The 24,651-nt window shown below is 41.0% G+C and overlaps 2 protein-coding genes and 1 non-coding gene across 6 annotated transcripts in view; 1 reads left to right on the top strand and 2 right to left on the bottom strand.

The window, feature by feature from the left end:
• Nucleotides 1–4,045: 4,045 nt before the first annotated feature.
• On the bottom strand, nt 4,046–4,147 carry LOC113604270 (U6 spliceosomal RNA). Its single transcript, XR_003426148.1, has one exon. It is a non-coding gene; the product is annotated as a U6 spliceosomal RNA (small nuclear RNA).
• A 10,878-nt stretch (nt 4,148–15,025) lies between these two features.
• Nucleotides 15,026–20,715, bottom strand: PRSS37 (serine protease 37). The gene is made up of 6 exons (XM_015067029.3): nt 20,657–20,715; nt 20,218–20,315; nt 18,044–18,185; nt 16,541–16,794; nt 15,826–15,962; nt 15,026–15,277 (listed from the first exon to the last, which is right to left on the bottom strand). The coding sequence occupies exons 2-6, from the start codon at nt 20,249–20,251 to the stop codon at nt 15,137–15,139; spliced, it is 708 nt and encodes a 235-aa protein (XP_014922515.1). The 5' UTR covers nt 20,252–20,315; nt 20,657–20,715; the 3' UTR covers nt 15,026–15,136.
• Nucleotides 20,716–20,839: 124 nt separating this feature from the next.
• The window catches only part of LOC106970417 (serine protease 58-like), a 68,653-nt gene continuing 64,841 nt past the window's right edge, over nt 20,840–24,651 (top strand). The window contains exons 1-2 of one of the 4 annotated variants that reach the window (XM_053217984.1): nt 20,840–21,157; nt 23,317–23,616. In XM_053217984.1, coding sequence (XP_053073959.1) covers nt 23,580–23,616 — 37 coding nt within the window. In that variant the 5' untranslated portion in view covers nt 20,840–21,157; nt 23,317–23,579. Of the gene's footprint in view, nt 21,158–23,042; nt 23,617–24,651 lie in introns of those variants that run through there. The other 3 variants (XM_053217983.1, XM_053217985.1, XR_008296576.1) reach the window with 3 other exon arrangements.

Genomic DNA, 24,651 nt, shown 5'->3' with positions numbered 1-24,651 from the left:
AAATTTCTAGCAGTGCTATTGCTGGGTCATAGGGTAGATCCATTTTTAATTTTTTGAGGACACTCCACAGTGTTTTCCAGAGCAGCTGCACCAGTTTGCATTCCCACCAACAGTGCAAGAGGGTTCCCATTTCTCCACATCCTCTCCAGCATCTATAGTCTCCTGATTTGTTCATTTTAGCCACTCTGACTGGTGTGAGATGATATCTCAGTGTGGTTCCTCTTTTTTTTAATGTTTATTTTGAGAGAAAGAGTGAGAGAGAGCGTGCATGCGCGTGAGCAGGGGAGGGGCAGAGAGAGAGGGGAGAGAGAGAATCCCAAGCAGGCTCTGTGCTGTCAGCATGGAGACCAGCGCGGGGCTTGAACTCATGAACTGTGAGATTGTGACCTGAGCCGAAACCAGGAGTCAGACGCTTATCCAATTGAGTCACCCAGGCACCCTTTACAATTCCTCTTTTATTTTATAAAGAAGCTGAGAGCCCTGGGGCGCCTGGGTGGCTCGGTCTGTTGAGCGTCCGACTTCGGCTCAGGTCATGATCTCACGATTCGTGAGTTTGAGCCCCGCATGGGGCTCCGTGCTGACAGCATGGAGCCTGGAGCCTGCTTTGAATTCTGTGTGACTCTCTCTCTGTGCTCCTCCCCTGCTCATGCTCTGTCTCTCTTTCTTCTTCTTCTTCTTCAAAAAAAAAAAAAGAAAAAAAAAAAAAAAGAAACTGAGAGCCCATGGCAGTTCTGGGACCAAAACTCAGTTTCCTGGCTCTGGGTCCTGGGCTTATCCCCTGACATCATGCTACCATGCTAAACAAGCTAGCTTTGCCTGAGGCTTCTCTGAATCCCATCCTTCTTTTTATGAACTTTCTCAGTCTTCCTTTTAGCCTTGTTTGAACACATTTCTTTTGATTCAGTTCCAGGGAATCTGGAATTCAACTGATAAACCTAACATTTTTTTCACTTCTCTTGAACCATGCTAATTAATCCACTTTTACTTATCTGTTCTCCCCAACATGTGTCTTTTCCTTACCTAAAGCTGAGAACTGAAGTACATGCTAGACACATGTGGGTGTTGGTCACCATTCAGGGAGAACTCGCTTCTCTGATGTCACTGTGAGTTGTGTGAGGTCCAGCACTGTCTTTTTGTCTTCTGGGAATGATAATATCCATCCATTTCAAGTAGAGATGCTTCCCCTTGGTTGTATTTTTAGTAGTAGGATGAACTTTCCATTATGCCATGCCTATATCTATCCAGATGTCCTTTATGACCAACTGTTGCAATAACGATAATAATAGTACCAACCATTTGTGTCAGGCTTTCCATTTTATCAGGCATTCTCATATATTGTCTATTATTTCGTTTGATTTTAGTAACAACTCCATGTAGTTAGCATTTCTATCTTTATGTTATAGGTCACAAAACTCAGGCTGGAGCAGTGATTTGCTCAAGATCATCAGCTGGTAAACTTCGCAGGTAAAACGTTCCCAGAGTTTGGACCACAGGTCTTGTGCTCTTTCCAGTAAACCTTAAGTTCCTCTTGTTCGTGCTTATAAGACTTCATGCTAGGATTAGCCGGTGGAATGCCCAAGTTTATGAGTGTGTTTCAACAGGTGAAATAACTAATCTTTCAAGTTTGGTGTTGGTGGGTTGCCTGGGAGCCGAGATCCCCAATCACAACTGAAGTTTCTATGACTTGCTTTTCCTAGGGACAAAACACTTGCATTTACCCACTTTTAGGGACTGGATTTTCTTCCTTTTCTAAACATGATTTAGTTCATGATGTGGTGAGGCTGCTTTGTATTTTATCCAAGGAAACAAATCAGAAGGCAAATCTGTGCTCTTGAATTGATTCCTATGTAATTGCATCTTTCCTAATTTGCATTCTCAGAGCTGCAACTGGAACCACGTGCACATGTGTGCGTGTGCGTGTGTGTGTGTGTGTGTGTGTGTAGACATTACTAGCCTTCCTTTCTATTATGCAGTAGGATCTGTGATGATGCAGCTTACAGGAAGTCTAAAAAGTTTCAAAAAGTAACGAGTTTTCATTCAGCTCCCTATTATTAGTCCTACTGCCTGGATATGGTCATATTTTGCCATTTGCCATAGTTCTTCTAGTGATTATTTTCTCAACTCTCTCAACTCGATTTTGCTTTCTTACTTGGTTTATAAACTTTGAACTATAACTTTTGAAGCCCATTCATCAAAGTTTGGGCATTATCTCAACCGAAACCATTCCCCTCTCCTAAATTTGATTCGTTTTATTTATTTGTCATTAATTTTATAACTTTAAGTAATATGTTTTCAGCTTTTCTGTTTTGAACTTTAACTTCTGACAGTATCTATAGAATCTGAGCTGTAGAAGGAAGAAATTAGTGCCTCAGCTGTCCTGTACTTTTCCCATAGCCCACCTCATGTCCAACTTCAAATGACTTAAGGAGAAAATACATCTGTTGGAAGAAATTGGCTGTCTCACAGAATCAGTGGGAAGGCTGGAAAGTCAAGATCAGAATGGGAACCAAGAGAATATAAACAGCTGAGAACACAACCAAGTCACTCTATAGGGACTGATGCTGGCACTTTGCTCTCACATTTCTACTGTCGGCATTGTGTCTGTGACACTGCCCCACCTTTGAGAGTGTGTCCCTCTGAGTCACAGCTCCAAGGTCCAAAGTCCTGCCTGTGAGCCTCTGGTTGGCTGATTCTAGGTCACACACCTGCCCTAGTCAACAGGCTCTGGGGCGAGGAAAAATCTGATTTCTTTTTGGTTTCTGAAATATGTATTTTTAAGTTAAATGAAATGAAGTACTCAAGAATTAGATTAAGGAGCAGAATTGATGTGGCTGATGGTGAGCTAATGAAGATTTATAATCTGAACTGGAAGTTCAGCTCAAAGAACTCTCTCAGAAGGTAGCAGGAAGCATAAAAAGATGGAAAATGTAAAAGAAGAGAAAAGCTATATGGCACATAGAAATAATGGAATAATTATTGTGTGACTGGAGTCCCAGAGGAGATGGGAGAAATGAGGGGAAGGAATGAAATGGTTGAAGAATTAATGACCAAGGATTGAAAGACACAAAAGGATGTCAAACAAAACAGAGAAGGTGGGGGGACCCTTCATGTTTAAGCACATTACAGAAGAATTTAAAAATATCAGAGAGGAAAGTTTACAAGGATATCATAAGAATATCAAAGAAAAGTTCATAAAACTTTGAGGAAGAGCAGATCACAACTATGACACTCCTCAGTAGAATGCAGAAAAAAATTTTGCATTACATTCTATTTTAGTATTTTATTCTTATTTTCAAATAACACCAAGAAGAAAAGTTTAGAAGTATTTTTCTGACTAGTGACCTATTTTGTATTGATTATATACGGGGGTCAATTATAAAAATGTCAGTGAAGGCTTAGTGGGTTGATGATCATGAAGTTAGTGAGCAAATTCTGAAATGTTTTAGCAATCCAGGAAGATCTTGAAGTTCTAAAGGATTTGGCAGGAATGTGAAGTCACATTCACACCTGTATTAAGGGAGTCAATGTTGTGTATAACTGGAAATGATTCTAAGTATCTAGCACAAATAATTGCCAGTGCTACAATATGTGATAGAGGGAAGTAATGGAAATGGGAGAAATAGACCAAAAAAATCAGCATATAGATTGAAGACAAAAGAAACTATTGGTAAGGAAAGCCTTACCAATATATGGCTTTTAAGAAAAAATCTGAAAACGTAACTGAAGTGCTTTCCTTTGGTGGGAATAGTAGAGTGGCTTCAAGAACCTCTACATTCTACACCACGTTAAGTTACTGGAAAAATTGTGAATAAAGATTAGGTATCTGCGAAAACATTCATCCAGTGTTGTTTTTGTTTTTTTTTTAAGTGTGTTGTTAGATGAGGCCTTCTCTGATTCAGATTTTTAAATTGGAATGAAACTGATCTCTAGAAATTACTGCCCTCAAAGATTTGAAGGAAGAACAAACCCCAGTTTAAGGGTTGTCAATTATGTGACTGATGCTGAGTGCAAAGGCTGGCTGAGACACATCTTTGTAGGACTTTTTTTTTTTTTTTTGCATTTATTTTTCTCTGTCATCCTTGCACAGGGGCCATGCTAATCTTTCTGTATTGTTTCACTTTAGTATGCGTGCTGCTGAAGTGAGCACTCTTTTAGGATTTTTATTAGGATTGTTTTTATTTCAGTTGGTGCTCTGGTTACAAAGATGCATAAGTTTTCAGTAGTATAATTCAATGTTATTTTCCTCACAAGCTCTTTAATTTTTCTGTATATGATTTTATAGAGTTTGAAGTTTTATAAGAACACATATACCACTGTATAGCAGAAAAGGCTTTTTTTTTGGTCATAAATTCATCATGAGGATTAAATGAATTAATATATGTGAAGTACATAGAAGAGTGCCTGGTGCATAGTAGTAACTATAAATATTTACCCTCAATGTTATTATTATACTAGTCTTTGGGAAAAATAATTTTAAATATTTGCACTGGCAAGGAATAATTAGAGATACAGAAAATAGTATATAAATGCCAGATAAATGTGCTTTGGCAGTGGCTTCCTGAGTATGTGGGTACTTCATCATCCCTTGTTATTTCCTTTAACCTTGCCTACATCTTCATAAATCTTTAGTTAAATTCTCTTAAGTTATCTCTTTGTGTGTATTGCTTCTTCTGACATATATATTAAAAAGTTGTTTGTTTTTTGAAAAGACTTACAAGATAGAAAATCTTGAATATAGAAAGTCCTAGGGAATTCATGATAAATAATAAACAACTTCAGAAAGGTTACAGAATACAAGGTCAATATACAAAAATCAATTGTGTATCTGTGCACTCGTAATGAATATCTTAAAAATGAAATTAAGAGGACATTCATTTACAGTTACTTTAGAAAGAATAAGATACATAGGAATGTTTTAATAGAAGTATAATACACCCCGAAAACTTTAAAACATTGTGAAAGAAATTAAAGAGACCTAAATAAATGGAACGACATCCCGTGTTCATGGATTAGAATACTTAATATTGTTAATATGTCAGTATTCCCCAAATTGATCTACAGATAAATGCAATCCCTATCTGAATCCCAGTTGGCTTTTTTTTCCCCAGAAATTGACAAGCTTGTCCTAAAATTTATATGATTTTGCTGGAGACCCATAATAACCCAAAGAATTTTGGAAAAGAACAAATTTGGGGGGCTTCACACTTCTCAATTTCAAAATTTAGTTCAAAGCTATAGTGATCAGGACAGTGTGGTACTTGTGTAAGGACAGAATATGAATGAATGGGACAGAATCTAGAGTCCAGAAATAAACCCTCACACTATGGTGAAATGACTTTAGTCAAGGGTGCCAAAACAATTCAACAATAAAAGAAATCTTTTCAGCAAAGTTTGCTGGAACAGCTGGATACCCACATAGAAAAGAGTAAAGTTGATCCTTAGTTCACACTGTTCAAAAATTGACTAAAAATATATCATGGGCCTAAGTGTAATACCTACAATTACACAACTCTTAGGTACAAACTTATGGTAATAAATCTTGGTGACCTTAGGTTAAGCCATGGTTTCTTAGATATGACACCAGAAGTGCAAGTAACAACAACAAAATAGATAAATCAGACTTCAACAATTAAAAAAGACATTTGTGTTTCAAAGGACACCATCAAAAAAGTAAAAAGGCAACTATAGAATAGGACAAAATATTTGCATATTTGCAAATAATAAGGCACTAGTATCTGAGATATATAAATAACTCTTATACCTCTATCATAAAAAGACCTTCTAATAAAAAACTGGACCTGAGGCTTTGAATAGTTATTTTTTCAAAGAAGGTATACCGATGGCCAACAAGCACACGGAGGTGGCCAACATCCTTAGTCGTTAAGGAAATGCAAGTCACAACCACAATGAGATAGCACCTCATACCTACTAGGTGGCTATAATAAAAAAGACAATACTACATGTTGGTGAAGATGTGAAGAAATTGGAATTCTCATTCATTACTGGTAGGAATATAACCTGGTGCAGCCACTTTGGAAAACAGCTTGGCAGTGCCTCAGAATATTAAGCATATACTTATAAAATCCAGCAGTTTCACTTATAGGTATACAGCCAAGAGAAATCCCAAATTCATGTCTACACAAAAGCTTGTGCATGAATATTCATGGAAACATTGTTCCTAATAGTCAAGAAATGGAAACAACTCAAATGTCCATCATCATATGAATGGGTAAACAAAATGTGGCATTATACATACATACACACACAGACACACACACACACACACACACACACACACACTCATACAGTGGAATATTATTCAGCTGTAAAAAGGAAAGAAGTAGTGATACATGTTATAACATAGATGAAACTTGGAAACGTGCTGAGGAGAGAAGCCTGTCACAATACTAATTATATGATTTCACTTATATGAAAGGCCCCAAATAGTCAAATCTATAGAGCTAGAAATTAGGTGAGAGCTTTCCAGGGGCTGGAAGATAGAGCTAATGGGTAGTGACTGCTATGGAGACAGGGTTTCTTTTGGGGTCAAGAAAACTGTTCTAAAATTAGTGGTGATAATTGTTTAACTCTGTGAATATATGCAAAACCACTGAATTATATACCTAAAGTCATATTAAAGCAATTACAGATATAATGGTTGGAAAAGAAGAAATAAACCTGCCATTATGTTCTTTCCTTTTTTATTTGAGTATAGTTGACGCACAATGTTACATTAGTTTCAGGTGTACAACTTAGTGATTTGACAGGTTTATACATCATACTATTAAGACTGTCGTTATTTTAAGAAGATATGATTATGTACGTAGAAAATCCCAATAATCTAAAAAATATTAGGAAATAAGTTAACTTAGAAAGGTAGATAGTTGTATATAAGGTTAATACACAAAAGCTAATGTGTTTCTATATGGTAGTATGAAACCATTAGTAAACATGAGCTTTTAAAAGATTGTTTTTCACAGTCTCTAGTATTCTGTAAAATTCTGAGAAAGCCATAGATAATGTAAGCTTTATGGTGCAAGTTAGTTTTGGATTTTCAGTTTTGGTTGCATAAGAGATATCCCAATGCTCAGGTCCTGCCCAAAGCCAATAAATTAGAATCTCTGAGATGGGACCTAAGCATTATGTCTTTTAAGTCTCCCCTGGCAGTTCCAATGTGCAGCAAAGGTTAAAGAGCATTAAAAGCACTGAAGTTTTCCTGATGTGTCATCAATTTAATTAACAGTATCATGTTGAGATGAACTTATATTGAATATAGGGTAAAAGATGACTATAAAACAAGAAACAGACTCAACTCTAGAGAGCAAACTGATGGTTACCAGAGGGGAGGTGGGTGGGGGGGATGGGTGACCTAGGTGATGGGGATTGAAGAGGGCACTTGGGATGAGCACTGGGTGTCATATGTAAGTGTTGAGTCATTATATCCTACCCCTGAGACTAATATTACCCTCTCTGTTACCTCACTGGAATTTAAATTAAAACTTTAAGAAAAAGATAGGTGTCAACAGTTCAGGCTTTCTTTCCTTTAATGAGGTTTTGTAATTCAGCACCCTGAGTATTTCTACGGAGCTAGAAAAAGAGTTGGAGGAACGGCTGGTGTTGCATTTGATGAGCCCCAAAGCCCCTAGCTTTGTACCAGCTGGCTTTGGGTCTTCCCAGGGTTCTGGTGGGAGCACTTGCCAGCCACATCATTACTTCTGAGATTCATGTTCTAGATGTCCCTGGAGAGCTCTCACACCCTTTGCCTTTCCTTTGCTTTTTTGTCCTCAGCATCATGTGGGTACACTCAGATGCAGGACCCACCTTCTGTCACACTTTATTATTACACCTCGCCATAAACACATCCCCATGCCACTCCCTCACCCCGATTATGGCATTCTCACTACCTTAGAATGTTAGTCCTGATGTCTCTAGGAATGGAGACGCCACCTCCCACAACACCTTCCAATCCATTTACTGCTTTCCTGGCATTCCCAAGGATTCTTAATTTTTTTAATGTTTATTTATTTTTGAGAGAGACAGACAGAGCATGAGCAGGGGAGAGGCAGAGAGAGAGGGAGACACAGAATCCGAAGCAGGTTCCAGGCTCGGAGCTTGATGTGGGGCTCGAACTTACAAACTGTGAGATCATGACCTGGGCCTAAATTCGGAGGCTTAACCGACTCAGCCACCTAGGTGCATCCACCGCACCCCCCCCCCCCCCCGGAGTCTCAGAACATGCTCAGGTTTGGGGTCATCTTTGCCAAGTGAATCTCCGTTCTTCCTCTAAGATGTTATCCCATGGGGTGCCTGGTGGCTCAGTCCACTGAGCGCCCGACTCTTGATTTCGGTTCACATCATGATCTCAGTTTGTGAGATTGAGCCCTGTGTGGGGCTCAGTACTGACAGTGAGGAGCCTGCTTGGGATTCTGTCTCCTCTCTCTCTGCCCCACCCCCATGTGCTCTCTTTCTCTCAAAATAAACTTAAAAAAATGTTATCTCAGTACTCCCAAATTCGTTTTATTTTCTACCATAGCACTTATCTGACAATAAAATTTTAAATTTCTTTAACTGCCTGTATCCTTTTTTTTTTTAAATTTTTTTTAACGTTTATTTATTTTTGAGACAGAGAGAGACAGAGCATGAACAGGGGAGGGGCAGAGAGAGAGGGAGACACAGAATCCGAAACAGGCTCCAGGCTCTGAGCTGTCAGCACAGAGACCGACGCGGGGCTCAAATTCACAGACCGTGAGATCATGACCTGAGCCGAAGCCGGACGCTTAACCGATTGAGCCACCCAGGTGCCCCAACTGCCTGTATCCTTAAGATAGAATGTATACTCCATGAGGACAGGGATCTTTTTGTTTGTTTTCCTCCTGTCCCTCAGTGTTAAGATTAGTGTTCAGTGAATAGCTATGGGGACAAAAATGGAGCCATAATATCTATACTATGTTATAAACTGAACTTTATACTTAAAGTTTTCTTGCCATTACGTATTCTTCTACAAAACCATTTTCTTTTTTATTTTTACGTTTTTTTTTATCTGAGTATAGTTGACACACATTGGTACATTAGTTACAGGTGTATGACATACTGTTTCAACTTCTCTACATGTTATGCTGTGCTCACCAGAAGTATAGTGACCATCTGTCACCATACAATGGTACTGCGATATCATTGAAATACCCTATGCTATGCCTCCCCCCCCATGACTTATTCCATAACTAGAAGCTTGTATCTCCTACTCCCCTTCACCCATTTTGACCATCCCCCAACCCCTTTCCTCCAGCAAACTTCAATTTGTTCTCTGTATTTATACGTCTGATTCTGCTCTTTCTACAATACCATTTTAAATGACCGGATATATTATTGTTTATGATCGCAATGCTTTTTATTTTTTTTATAAGCAGCAGTCTATGGCTGGACATTTTTTAAAATGAAATTTACTGTCAAATTGGTTTCCATACAACACCCAGTGCTCATCCCAAAAGGTGCCCTCCTCAATGCCCATCACCCACTTTCCCCTCTCCCCCACCCCCCATCAACCCTCAGTTTGTTCTCAGTATTTAAGAGTCTCTTATGGTTTGCCCCCTTCCCTCTCTGTAACTTTTTTTCCCCCTTTCCCCTCCCCCCTGGTCCTCTACTGAGTTTCTCAGAATCCACATATGAGTGAAAACATAGGGTACCTGTTCTTCTCTGCCTGACTTATTTCACTTAGCATAACACTTTCCAGTTCCATCCACGTTGCTACAAATGGCCAGATTTCATTCTTTCTCATTGCCAAGTAGTATTCCATTGTATATATAAACCACATCTTCTTTATCCATTCGTCGGTTGATGGACATTTAGGCTCTTTCCATAATTTGGCTATTGTTGAAAGTGCTGCCATAAACACTGGGGTACAAATGCCCCTATGCATCAGCACTCCTCTCTCCCTTGGGTAAATTCCTAGCAGTGCTATTTCTGGGTCATAGGGTAGATCTATTTTTAATTTTTTGAGGAATCTCCACAGTGTTTTCCAGAGTGGCTGCACCAGTTTGCATTCCCACCAACAGTGCAAGAGGGTTTCCGTTTCTCCACAGCCTCTTGGCTGGACATTTTTATTACCACCACCAATCACCCTGTTTTTTGCTCTTTATAGTGCTACAGCAAACATCTTTGAAAAGCTGTAAAAGCAGAAGCCTAAAAGCAGTGAATAAGCATAATTATAAGGTTTCTCATATGCATTGTCAAATTTTCATAGAAGATGAATATTTACATGTACTTCCATCAGAGGTGGGGGTTCTAATTTTAAACAGGGTAGTCAGATAAGACTTTGCTGAGAAAATAACATTTAAGCAAAAATTTTAGGAAGTAAGCCATGCATGCATCTGGGAAAAGTACAAAAATTTTGAGGCAAGTAAGTGTCTCACATGCTCAACGAAGAGCTAGAAGGCTGGTGTGGCTGGAGGAGAGGTGGGAGATTAGATCAAAGGGGCTGTGGGATTTTTAAGGTCCTTATAGACCACTGTGCAGACTTTGTCCTTTATTCTGAGATGGGGAGCCTTTGGAGGGTTTTTAGCAGAGGCAAGTGGTAAAACTTGGCTTACATTTTAAAAGATCACTTTGGAGGCTCCTGGGTGGCTCAGTCGGTTGAGTGTCCGGCTTTGGCTAATATCATGATCTGAGTTCGAGCCCTGAGTCAGGCTCTGTGCTGACAGCTCGGAGCCTGGAGCCTGTTTCGGATTCTGTGTCTCCCTGTTTCTCGGCTCCTCCCCTGCTGGTGCTCTGTCTCTCTCTCTCTCTCTCTCTCTCTCTCAAAAATAAATAAATAAGCACTAAAAAACATTTAAAAGATCACTTTGGTCATTGTATTGAGAATAGGTTGAGTTTAATAAGGCAAAGGTAGCAGAAGGGAGATGAGTTAAAAGGATATTGCAATAATCTAGGCTTACCAGGGTGGTAGCAGTGGAGGCAGGGAAAAGTAATAAGATCGTGGAAATGTTTTGAAGTGGAACTGGCAAGATTTTCCTGTAGATTGAAAATGAGACAACAGAGAGGAATCAAAAGTGACTCCAGAATTTTTGGCCTGAGTAAATTGCAGGCTCATCAGATTGTCATCAGTTTATATGGGGAAGACTGTGGGTGGAGCAGGTCCATCTTCAATAAGACTTGGAGTTCAGTTGGACATATTAAGTTTGAGATATAGATTAGATATCAAAATGTAGCTGTTGAGTAGACAGCTGAGTATATGAGACTGACAGTCAAGGGCAAAGCCCAAGCTGGAGATACACATTTGGGCACTGTTAGATTATGTATGGTATAGATCACTAAGGAAGTAGGTGAGTATAGATAGAAGAAGTCCAAGACTAAACTTGGGGAGCTGTGATGTTAGGAGGTTGGAGAGATGTGGTGGAATCAACACAGCAGACTGGTTCCTCCTTCAGAGTTATTTAACAAAATATGTAATTTGAAATGATATTGCCAATCACCTGTTGATATCCTAGTGCTGTCATTCTAGTTATACCTATCTTGGGATTAAATCTATCGCTTTCTGGAATATAGAAATAGAATATTATGAAGTGGTCCCCAGAGAAGCCTTAATTTTAGATAGGAATCCTGAAGACTCTCTATCTACAGACCTCAAAGAATATTTCACTGGGAGCTAAAATCAGAGATCATGGGAGAAGCCATAAAACTTCTTATGTTATCTAAATAGGAGCTTTTTGCCTTATGTGAGGAAAAAAGCAAGAGTAAGTATGTAGGAAACATCTGTGTATTTAGAAATGTAGTTATGGGAAAACAGAAAGGAAATGGCACAGGCTTTGGAGTCAGTTGGATCAAGGTTTGTATCCTTGGTCTGCTGTTTATTAACTATATGGTCTTGGGAAAGTTACTAGCTGTGTTTTTTTCAGAAACCTCAAGTAAGTGGAGGAATATAAATTTGAAGAGTTACATGCAAAGAATGCATATCAAAATGTCTAACACAGTGCCTAATGTATAGTAGATGTTCAAACTATAATGGCCTATGTGCCTTTATTATTTTTATTAAGTTCATGCAAATGAACAAAGCAGATTTTGTTATGACACTCCAGGCTCCAGTGTGTTTCCAGGTTCCAGATGAGGCCATGGCCCTGATGATCTCTATAATGAGAAGTAGAGATCTAAGAAAGAAATGAGAATTGGGTGACCCTCAATGGCCCCTGTTTAAAACTATATTTTTATTTTGGAGTAAACTTGCCTCTGTCCAAGGCAGAATGCAATATAAAATCCTTTTGGGGACGTAGGGATTGAGATCAGTGAAATAACATTAGTGAAGTCCAGCTGGCACTTCCCTCAAGGGGAGAACACAGTACAACCTTGGATGTAGGAGTCAGGAGTGCAGGGAATAGTAGAGGGAAAGGGATCTGTGAAATGCAGCTTGGCACTCAGAGAAGTCTTGATGGTTCATAGTCTTGATAGTTCAGCCCCAAACCCATGCTGCTGGTCACTGTGCTTGGATAACTCACTCTAATAATTGGGGCTGAAAAAATTGTTAGAAAAAACTTATACTGAGGAGTTGATTGAATAGTGATCAATATGATTTGTTTTTGTGTAAGTCATAGGCAATGGGTGAAGAGGAAATATCTTGCCTGGAATATGGTTGCTCTTGCCTTCAACACTTGAAGACTTGACTTCAGCTTGAGGAATTTTTTTTGTTAAAGGTTTATTTGTAAACCTTTTAATTTTTTTTTTTTTACCGTTTATTTATTTTTCAGAGAGAGAGAGAGAGAGAGAGAGAGAGAGAGAGAGAATGTGAGCAGGGGAGGGGCAGAGACAGAGGGAGACACAGAATCCGAAGCAGGCTCCAGGCTCTGAGCTGTCAGCACAGAGCCCCACACGGGGCTCGAACTCACGAGCTGTGAGATGGTGACCTGAGCTGAAGTTGGACACTTAACCGACTGAGCCACCCAGGTGCCCCAAGGAATTTTTTTTAATGGCTCTAACTTTGTTAAATCTGGGTCTTGACCAGGTTGCCAACTTAAAATACAGAGAGCACTGGGCTTTTTTTTTTTTTTAACATTTTCTTCTGATATTTCTTTTACTCATATTTGCATTTCACAGAGTCAAGTGGCAGAAGATATATTTAGAAATATTTTGGGAGTATATGGGTAGGGTGGGTGGGAGGTCTCAAGGAGGTTTGGATGCCATTCTGATGGTTTTAGAGTTTATTTCAGGACAATTGGGAACAATTGAAGGTTTTTACCTCCCAATATAGACACCAGTTCTTTTGTTTTATTTTTTAAATGTTTATTTATTTATCAGAGAGAGATTGGGGGTGGGGAGAAGGGCTGAGAGAGAGAGAGAGGGAGAGAGAAAATCCCAAGCAGGCTCCTCACTGTCAACACAGAGCCCAATGTGGGGGTTAATCTCATGAACCAGGAGATCATGACCTGAGCTATAATCAAGAGTTAGATGCTTAACCAGCTGAGCACCCCAGAAAGAAGTTCTTCTAGAGACTATGTTTTAAAGGTTGTATTGGTTTCCTATGGCTCCTATAACAAATTATCAGAAACACCTTAAACAACACAAATTTCTTATGTTACAATACTGTAGGTCAGAAGTTTGACCAGTTTTAATGGGCTAAAATCAAAGTGTTGTCAAGGTTGTGCTTCTTGTTAGAGAGAATCTATTTCCTTGCCTATTTTGGTTGTTGTTAGAATTCAGCTCCTTGCAATTGTAGTACTAAAGTTCCCATTTCTTTGCTAGCTGGAAGCTGAGGTTGGCTCTCAGTTTCTAGAGACTGCTTACATTTCTTGCTTTGTAGCCCCCTTCTTCCATTTTCAAAACCTGCAATGGCAGCTCAGGTCTTTCTCATGCTTTGAATCTCTGCTGCCTTTCTGTTGTCACATCTCTTTGCCCAAATATTCTCTCTTCTTCTTCTATTTTTAACAGCCCATATGAGTGCACTGGCCCCACCCACATAATCCAGGATAATCTTCCCATCCTCAAGTCCATAAGCATAATCACAGCTGCAAAACTGACTTTTTCATGGAAAAAGACCCATATTTATGGGTCCTGGGGATTAGGGTGTGGACATCTTTGGGGAGCCATTATTCTGCCTAACACCAAGGTCTTTAATGTATAGATTGTGTTTTAAATTTAGGGAATAGGAAATATTATCCAAGGGTAGTGTGTGGTTGTTTCCTCAGTCTACATCTGTTGGAAGGTTACCCATCCTTGTCCTGTATTCCCCAGTCTCTTGGATATCCAGAATTCCCTGATCATTTCCAGATTTGGGGCCCCGGAGTTCTCAGTTTTCAAGTTCTTTACCATGTCTTCAACCAGAGGACTGGTACCTGCTTTCTTGACCTTATTAATCCCGTGGTCTGTGTGTAGCTAAGCCCAATTTCTGCCCTTCCTTCACTTCCTCTCAGCCATATCTGCTTCTGGAATCTTCCACTGCCCTGAGATTATACTCTTCTTGGATCTAGATGAGTTCTTCACCCTGTTCTGGAGCTGCCAGGCTTCCTGTTGGACTTGATTTATGGCAGTGACCCTGTCCTGAAGTTCTCTTTGTTAGCCTCTTATGCATCCGCTAACTCTCTCCCTGTAGCATGCTGCAGTCAGTGTAGCAGTGAGAGGGAGCATGGCCATTCTTAGGAGAGATTATTCCAGTACCCAGGATTTTAGCCACAAGTGAAAGCTTCAAGCTCTTTGAATGATAAGAGAAGTAGCAGAAAAATAGAAGCCAAAATCTGTTGTGATGCCACAGACTCCCCTATAATTTTGAGGCTGAGAGCATGGGATTGAGAAACGATATTTGGAGGTTCTATTCTAGGCTCTGATGTTTGTCAGCTTTGGATAATGTTAAGTACTCTCTTTTAGTCTCATTTTTCTCATTTGTAAAGTGAGGATAAAAGATAACCTCAGAGGATTGTTGTGAGCATTAAACGAGATAATGGGTGTAACCCTACTACTGTGTGATGAGTGCTCATGTCATGTTTTGTCCTTGGTTCTTCACATCATTATGGGATATGGGAAGAGACACAATCAAGAAAACATAGGCTACTGGTGTAATGCATTTCTGTTTGGAGATTTTTATTTTGAGTTTGGAGAAAATAGTGGCCTGTATAGTCAATGACTAGAGCCAGTGGGATACAGAGAGCGTAGAAGGGTGTCATTTATCCTTAGTGATGTTCTCGATCCAGGAGGTATATTTGTGAACATTGGTGTAGATTCCGACATCCCCTCCCATGAAGTGACCGACCTCGATTCCCTGGAGCTTGTTTTTGCAGATGACAGTAGCGACGGCCACCTCCTACCAGAGATCATGCAGAGGGAGACAGACAAGAGAGATATGATCGGATCTTCTCACAGGAGCCCTCCAGTCCCCCAGTGGGATGAGCCCTGCCCAGAGGTAGGCTCATGGGTTATGGAAACAGCACCGAATTGGGAGATAGGAAGCTGGAGTCATTTACCTAACTTTGTTGTAACTAGCCTTGTTTCATCTTGAGAAAGTCAGAGAAAAACTTCTCTAGAACTCACATGTAAAATGAGTCAAACCCCATTTATTTGGACTGGTGAAGCGAGTTTCCCTTGTGAAAAGGTTGAATTCTTTTTTAAAGCAATGCCTGTTTTTTCTTGCAGCTATGAGAGTAATAAATCTAGCAAAGTGTTATTAACTAGAGGGATTGCATGCCACACTTTAATGGATAAAGGCATCTGTAAGGAGGGCCTGGTGCAGCCTTATCAAATTCTCAAAAGATTGCAAGAGGATGAGGGCTTTCTAATTTTCTAATCACTGTTACGGTTAGTTAAACTAGACACATACAAGCAAATGAATGTTGAATATAGAGAAAAGGCTACCCCAAAAATTCGGCTGAACACTTTCACAAATTTCACACATAAGGAGTTCCTGTGGCTTTTTCCTTGTTCAGTTTTCTGGCACTCTTTATCAGACATCACAGGAGCCTCCACGTTCTGCCTTAAATCAGGATGCCTGCCTGAGGGAAGACAGGATAAAAAAGGTTGCCTGCTCGCAATTGTTATTTAGACTCTCCAGTCACTGCCCTGTGTTTCAACTGGTGTTTTGTTTGTATGTCTGAAGAAAAAAGGGCTGAGAAAAGGCAAGGATCTTGTGCATGGTTATGAGAGTTAATCTAGAGGATTGAAAAATAGCCTGCATGTCTCTTTTAAGAAGTGGTTTTCTTTCCATCGTATCTAATCTTGGAGGAATATGGGGTGACCTGACTCAAGTCCTCAGAGGTGTCCCCTACATGCAAAATGAGCCTGGATGCAAGGGAGGAGCACAGCCTCTCTGATGTGAACCATGTGTCTGGCAGTCAGGAATAGTGTGGCCTGTGTGCAGAGTCCGATGGCCTGGTGGCCCCGGCTGCTGGAGCCTGGAGGAGGTTGCTCTGTGTCATTGTGTCATCACTGGGTTGGGAGGAGCTTTGGACTTCCGGATGAATCTCTTTTTGCTAGCACCCTCATGGTCTCCATCCATTCTCCTCTCCTCTCTTCTCAGCTCTTTGGACATGGGTGACTGATGACCCTGATTTGCTGTGGAAGGTACACTCACCATTGTTATCTTGGCTCCAGTCCAAACCTGAGAGCAGACAGACAGTGCCTGGCCGGACATTGCTGGTGGCGAGGGAAAGTGGCTGGACTTTGTTGTTGAAGTTGGCAGGCTTAGCCAGCTTAATGAGCATGAGGTCATCCTGGGGGGCGCTATGGCTGTAGTTCCAGTAGCGGATAATCTGAATGGGGTTAATTGTCTGCTCTGTGCCATCTCTGACTCTGATCCTGAAATTTCCCAGCATCACTTTCAGGTTTCTGGAGGGAGAAGGGGGTGGGAGTAATCACCGTCACCATCACCACCACCGCCACCACCACCACCATCATCATCAAAGATATTAAATGTTATAATGTGTCAGGTGCTATGCCAATTGCTCGGTCTGGATTCTGGATTACCTCATTTACTACTTACAACAAAACTATGAAGTGGATTCTATCTTTAATCCATTTAACAGATGATGGAACCACATAGCAGTAATTCCCCCATGGTCACACAGTAGGTGGTGGAGCCTTAACCACTGTGTTTTCATGTAGCATCCTTAATGTGGTAGAGAGGAAAATCATGCATGGCATAGAAATAATATTTTCCCTCCACTCGAGCTCCAGCCTCTCCAACTGAGCATTTCCATTCTGGTGGAGGTAAGACAATGGCATGACCTGAGTGGTGGAGATCCGTTGGTTTCATTAAACTCACTCGCAACCCTGCTTCATCCTGCTCTCTGCCTTTGGAAGGTGTTACATATGGATTAAGCCAATGGGTTCTCCTGTCCTCTGCTCTCTGCTTGGGTTTCGGTTGATAGCAAGCACCAGGAAGTAGTTAGAGGAGAAGAGTGAGGTTCGAGTATTTATCCTCCAAGCTCCCTTCCTGCAGGGCTGCCCCAGCTTCTATCAGGCAATCCCTGTACACAGGGCTTCCTCTCTTCCTTTCTCTCTCCTCCCACCCTCCCCTGCTCCTCTCCCCTTTGAACCAACCTCTCCTCTTGCCCCTTTAGGGCAAGAGGGAGTAACTGTACCCTTCTAATACTAATCCTGGGGGCATTGAACTCTTCTTTGTGCTTCCCCTATAACTTGTCTGTACCTTTGTCGTTAGTCATTTTTAAAAATTCTCCTCAATTTGTCCAATTTGAGTGTACCCTCAGTTACCTGCTGGTCCCTTAATTAATAAAACACATTTATCTCAGTAAAAAACTTGAAACAAACTGATGGGAGACTGAGGAGGCACAGTGTATGGAACAGGTTTCCTTCCCAGCAGCAGTAGTGACATTTGGAGCCGGGTAATTGTTGAGGGGGTGCACATTGTAGAATGTTTAGTAGCATCCTTGCCATGGGCCCTATTCTCTAGATAGATGCCAGTAGCACAGCACCCCTCAGTCCACTGTGACAACCGAAAATGTCTTCACTTTGCCAAATGTACCCTGGAAGGAAAAGTTGCCTCCCTTTGAGAACCACTCATGTAGAATGAATCAGGCTATTTCAGGGGGTGGGAGTGAGGGTTCCCAACACTCACGGTAAGTAGCAGTGAGCTGGGGCCAGCACCCAGTTGTTTTTGATGAGGACACCCACACAGGGGTTGAAGTGCGACTTGAGGTATACCAAGTAGGGAGCATGGTCATCTTTCTGCACAGATGCGTGAGTAGAGAAAACTGTCCCTGAGAAAATAATTAGTATTCTTAACATATAAAACATTCTTAATATAGAAGACATATCTTAGGACAAATAAGACAGTTAACAGTTTCCTAGTTGAAAGGAACATGAATAGTTTTCTTTCTTCCTTTCTTTCTTTCTTTCTTTCTTTCTTTCTTTCTTTCTTTCTCTCTCTCTCTCTCTCTCTCTCTTTCTTTCTTTCTTTCTTTCTTTCTTTCTTTCTTTCTTTCTTTCTTTCTTTCTTTTTATTTTAATGTCTATTTCATTTTTGAGAGAGAGAGAGAGCCAGAGTATGAGCAGGGAGGGGGAGAGAGGGAGACAGAATCTGAAGCAGGCTTCAGGCTCTGAGCTGTTAGCCCAGAGCCCAAGATGGGGTTTGAACTCATGAACCGTGAGATCATGACCTGAGCCAAAGTCAGATGCTTAGCTGACTGAGCCAACCAGGTGCCCCTAGAATATGGATAATTTTAAAGAAATAATTGATTGGCCAGGAAATATGAAAATGTTTGACCCTCTTTTTCTAATAAAATGTAAATTAAAATGATATACCATTTTATCTGATACTTATAATATTAATTTTTGGTTTAATGTTGATAATATTGAATCTAAGAAAGTACAATGAAGAGACTCTTTTACTACATGTAGCAATGTGAATTGATTCTGTCTTTTTGAAAAGCAATTTAGAAATAGGCATCAAAAGTGTAAATAGTTCATCACTTGTGACCTAATAGTTCCAACCCTAAGAATCTGTCCTAAAATAATCAGATATAGACAAAGATTATGAATGTGTGCTCATTTTAACACTATTTATAATAGGTAAACACTGGAAATATAAGTGTCCAATATAGTAATGTAGGGCATTTGAAATAAAAAAGTACATCAATATATGGAAATATTAAAATTTTATTTATAAAGAATATTAAACAGCAAAGAAAATATTAATAACCTTTCTTGAAGTTAAAAATGATAATGAAATGTATATTAATCTGGTAATCCAGTTGTCTAAAAACAAGCAAAGAAACAAAGATAAACCATTTGAATGACAAATAAATAAGTGAAGCCTGAGAGTAAGTTGAAGTGTTAGCATGTGTTGACTGTGAGGTGAGGTTATGAAGTGTTTATTTTTTTCCTACTTTTTAATATTTCTAAGTTTTTAATATTAACATGTAATATTTAAAAATGACTTATTAAAGAAAAACACTTAAGAAAGGGAGGAAGGCTGCTTGTAGTATCAGAAATAAAATACTGTTCTTACCTCGGCTGCCCTTGGTTCTTCCATTTATCCTTCCCAAGTCTTGGCCTCCACCTCCCCATACCCTTTTATGATCACATAGTTAGAAATCCCAAGGGAAAAAGGACAGGAGGCATTGAGGCATTGAGCTCTTGTTCTAAGTGCTTTACATGGATTTATTTAACACTTTCACAACATCTCTATGATGTAGTTAGTAATATCCCCATTTTGATTGAAGAAACTAAAGCATGGGTAGATTGACTTGTCTGTGCTCACACAGCTAATAGTGAGGCAACATAGACGGTCTGGAGGTGGTGGGAGATGCCTCACCAGCAAATTCTGCCATCAGAAGGACTCGTGGAAGTCAGGGAGTGCAGGGGGTAGGGCCCTTGCATTTGATCTTTTGTTTCTACCTTCTTCATTCCCTGCTTTCTGAGTCTCTAAGCTTATGGAATAGGGGGGATATCAGACTTCGGAATGTGTTCTTTGTCCCTGTGACCACACTGGGACTTGCCCAGTGGGTGATGAAGCCCACATTTTGGAATCACCAGTGGGGAATGCTCACTGTCGAGCACTCTCCAAGGCAAGTGAGCACCATCACCTGTCCCATAGCTTAGCACTGGAAGGGTGAGCTCAGCCTCATGGGAGCCTATGGGTGTGGTCTGGGACAGGAGATACCTACTTCTGTCCATGACCGCTTTTTCTTAGACTCTTCTTTTGTATCCTCTACACACCCCAATCTGCCTTCCTCCAGCCTGCATTAACCTGTGCCTTATAGGACAGAGTACAAGCTCATGGATACATACCAGCAAGGACACCCAAATAAAATATAAATTTCATAGCAGTCCAGATCTTTCCCCGTGAGATGCAGAAGATCAGCAGAGTATGGAACTCTCAGGAACACCTGGTAGAATCAATGGCTGTGGTTAGGCGTGGGGACCCAAAATAGGATGGGAAAGCAGATCTGGGCATAAATGGGGGGAGGGAAGAAGGCTCCAGGTAGACAGATGAAGGTCCTTCTGCTCCAGGGAGGCTGGGGGATGGGAGACTGTGCCTCTCTTGGGTCTTTCAAAGAAGGAAAAAGAAGCCTTGTTCCTTAGACTTCCAGATCCAGGCTCCTCTCCCTGCTATGCCTCAAAGCCCATCTGCCCAAGTCAGCTGTCTATGGGAAAGGGACTCTGGCTCAGGACTCATCTTCCTCAGGGAGTTTCTGAGGCCAGGGCTGTGGGGGACAAGATGCTCCACCTTAGCTCAGGTAGACAGTGTCCCCAGGTTTGCTCTGAACACCCTAATAGTTCCTTATACTTTCCCTTAGCCCCTCCCATCTTTATTACACTGGCTTCACCTTTCCCTGTGACCACTGTTTCATCACTCAGTCATCATCACCACCAGGTCTGGTGGTCCTGATCACCAGCTTTGAGCCAAGGAAATGTGGAAATGAAAAGCACTCATGGAACAGTTATTTTGGCAGTTGGAGAATGGTGTACATTCTGGATTATATTAAATTTAGGATCTTCTGTGTTTTGGTGACAGTTCACAAGGCAGGACCTGTTGGTGCTTTTTACCTAATGAAAAGGTTTCTCCGGCAATGATAAATGGCTAGGGTCATCCTCGGCTAATTTGGAGACACTCTAACAAGCACAGTTTCACTATTAGCTAACATTCATTGAACACTTATCGAATCCGAGGCACTGAGCTACATTCTTTACTTCTGTATGGACATTGTCCATGGGGATTTTGTATCAGGTCAGTCTGAGATTTGTAAAATTACTATACTTTGTGCCACTCTAATCCTTTAGGGTTTCTTAAACCCATAATCTCATTCCAGTGGCACAACAACCTGCAAAGAGGAGACAGGGCTGGCGTGGTTTTTTCCTTGATCTGTAGGTGGCCGAACTGAAACAGAATTTAAGTCATTTTCTCAAAGTCACACATGATTGGAAAGATAGAAGTAGAATCCTGATCTCCTTATTAGGTACACACAGCTTTTCAACTATATCCTCCAGGCTTCGGCTAATCAACTAGCATTCCTAGACCTTGAAAGGTCCATTCCGTCACGCAAGTTCCCTGAGAATAGGGCTTCATTATGAAATATGCTTGAGGTTCAAAGACAGGATGGAGCTATGGAAGGCTTTCTGTTGGTGAGGGTAGGAGTAGTTAGCACAGGTGAAAAGTTGAGAAAGAGATATTCTTTACTCTGACGTTGTTTGTCCTAGATTTTTTGCAAAGTTTATGGACCAGGAAGGGAGTTTGGGTCCTTTCCAAAAACAACAGATTTTCTGGAGGAGGCTGTTACTGGGGACAGCTACCGGTCTACGAGTCTCAAATTAGTATCTCCAGCCCAGACCACCTGTCCCACAGATACAACTGCCTCCTGGAAACCTTTTTTTTTTTTTTTTTTTTTTTTTTGCATCTGCTTTAGCTCCCTGAGATCTTGAGATTTAGCATGTCAAAATTTAACCCTTCATGCCTCCAGCCTTTTAAATGCATTCTTTGCCTGTTTTTCTTATTTTAGGAGATAACTCTGCCTTCCATTTGTTTGATTTCTCTCTCTTTCTGACCACTCGACCTCAAACCATCCTACTTCCAGATGTCTCTTAAATCCATCCCAATCTTTCCATCCTCACTGCTGTCATCCTGATCTAGGCCACAATCTTGTTGTGCTTGAACTCCTGTATATGCCCATCTAGTGTTGCTCAACTTGGCCTCCTCTTTTGTACTCAGAATTGTTTCTTCCCCCTGAAATGCAGATGAGATCATGCCAATCTCCTTTTAAAAACTCTTCAGTAGTTCCCTGCTGCCAGTAGTGTAATCCCCCAGCATGCTTTAGGGGCCTCCCTTGACCCTCATCCCATTTTGTCCTCTTCAGTCCTCTCTGCTCAGCTTCTCTCTGCCTCCCCTCTCCCACCCACCTACCCCACACACCTTTCTCCAGGCCTACCAAACCACTTTCAGTTGCAGGTTTTCTTGTTTCAATACTAATACCTTTTTAACATTAGCCTTTGAATGCTCTCTGCAGTTTGCTAATCCCATTTATTTTTTCCTGTTTTGTTTTAGGATACTGATATCTGATATGGACATTGTTCTTTAAGCTTCTTTTTGAAAAAATAATTTTAGAATTCTATGGAGGGATGGATGGGTGTGTGTGTGTGTGTGTGTGTGTGTGTGTGTGAGATATTAAATATTTCCTCCTATGTTCGTAATTTTTTGTTATGAAGTTCCTTATTGGTATTATCACAGATTCTGTGTACACATGGGGACATATCTGTCCATAGCCTCATTCCACAAACCATCAGGTTTATAGAGACTCTAATTGTAGTGTTGCATTTTGCCATCTGACTGATTTTCTGTTTAGGTAATATTCTTCTTATATTCTGCCACCAAAAATCAATTTGAAAAAGGCAGCTACAGAGAAAGGAGAGAATGAGAGAGAGAGACAGCGAGTGAGAGAGAGAGAGAGAGAGAGAGAGCGAGCTGCAGCCAGGAGGGCAGTGTAATAACAGATTTAGAGATCTAACAAGAACCACTTGTGTTGGTATTGATTGGGAACTTTTATTCAAATCGTGTCTGTGGTTGTGAGACAAGACCTGCACAAGTCAAGCAGTTCTGAGGAGGGGTGGTCTGGGCATCACCTGCATAGAGGGGAGGGGGTCAATGTCACACAGAAGGGTGGGACTCAGCTCTGCATCAGAGTGGCCCGGAAAGGAAAGGGGTCAATGGGACATGTAGAAGGAAGGATGCTAGTCACACATTGTGGGGAAGGGACCAGTGGAAAGAACTGAGAGGCCAGGGAAGAAACTTGGGATGAATTTGAACTCCACAGAAGGTCTGCTTGACGCCTGCTTTGGAATTCTTTTCCCTAGATGAGGTGGATAAAGCTCAGATCCCTGCTCATCTTCCCATAGGGCCGGCCTCGTCAGACTGAGGTTTCCGTGCCTACTGACAGAGGTGGGCGGCTGCGACTGATGAACCTGCTTTCACACTGAGGGTCCAGAGTGGAAGGAGATGCCCCTAGATGATAGACTTCTGTAGAATCTGTATCCTCGGATCTCCTGCCTGCACCTTCTTCACCTGCTGTTCAGAATCCCCAAGCAAGGCATAAGTTCTGTCCCTGTCTTGTGCCTGTTAGTTTCCATCCATATCCTCAGCGCAGGATTCAGACATCAGCATGAATTGTATCCTGTTAACCTTGCTGATGGTGACTGGTGAGTGACCGAAGGGATCTCTTTGTCACGGTTATTAGGATGCTGTCGTCTATTAGGACGCTGTCTGGGGGTGAGGCTATGGAGCTGTGTCGGGGAGGAGAGCTGGAGGGTCAAGGGCATGCAAGTTTGGGAGGGGGAGGATATATTACTCCTTTTCTGTACAGTCTCAGTCATTTGTAGGACCTAAGTAAAACTTTTTATTTTGGGATTCAAATCTCCTCTCAATGTATGATAAAGTTCTTGGGCTAAAACATGGAGGCAATCCGGAAAGGAAGGTGGAGATAGGAGCCTGGAAGGGTGTATAGGAACTTATAAAACACGTAGGAAACAAAGCAGCAGGTATTCTGCTGTAGGGTTCAAAAGGAAAATGTCACTTTTGCCCTTTGTGGTTTAAATGTAATGTGCAATGATAATAATAATAATAATCATCATCATCACCATCACTGCCACCACCATAAAAACATATACCTATATAGTGCTTATATAATAGACATTGCTCTTTACGTGTTAACTCATTAAATTCTTTTTTTAAGTTTATTTATTTCTGAGAGAGAAAGAGAGAGTCTAGTGCACATGCTTGTGCAGGGGAGCACAGGAGGCAGGGAGGGGCCGAGAGAAAGGGAGAGAGAGAATCCCAGGAGCCCCACAGGGGGCTCAAACCCACGAACCTCTGATATCATGACCTGAGCCAAAATCAAGAGTTAGTCGCTGAGCCGAGTGAGCCACCCAGGTGCCTCTAACCCATTTAATTCTTAAAACAACTTTGTGCCATAAGTATTATTGCTGTCATTTTTTTTTTTTTTTTGATGAGGAAACCAAGGCACAGAGTAATTATAACATGCCCATAATGAAGTTGGTATGGCTCTGTAATTAGGCATTTATGCTCTCTTACCTAGTTAGGGACAGATACCCTGACCTCTCTGAACCTCAGTTTCTGTATGTGCAACATGAGAAAAATATGTATCTTTTAACGACATGCCGTGATTCCTATATACCTATGTTAGACTGAGTGGAGTTAACCAAGTTAATTGGGTA

This window comes from Acinonyx jubatus, chromosome A2, assembly GCF_027475565.1.
Source record: "Acinonyx jubatus isolate Ajub_Pintada_27869175 chromosome A2, VMU_Ajub_asm_v1.0, whole genome shotgun sequence".
Classification (NCBI taxonomy): Eukaryota; Metazoa; Chordata; class Mammalia; order Carnivora; family Felidae; genus Acinonyx; species Acinonyx jubatus.
The sequence above is the reverse complement of the archived record's forward strand: the minus strand, read 5'-3'. Positions and strand labels throughout refer to the sequence as shown.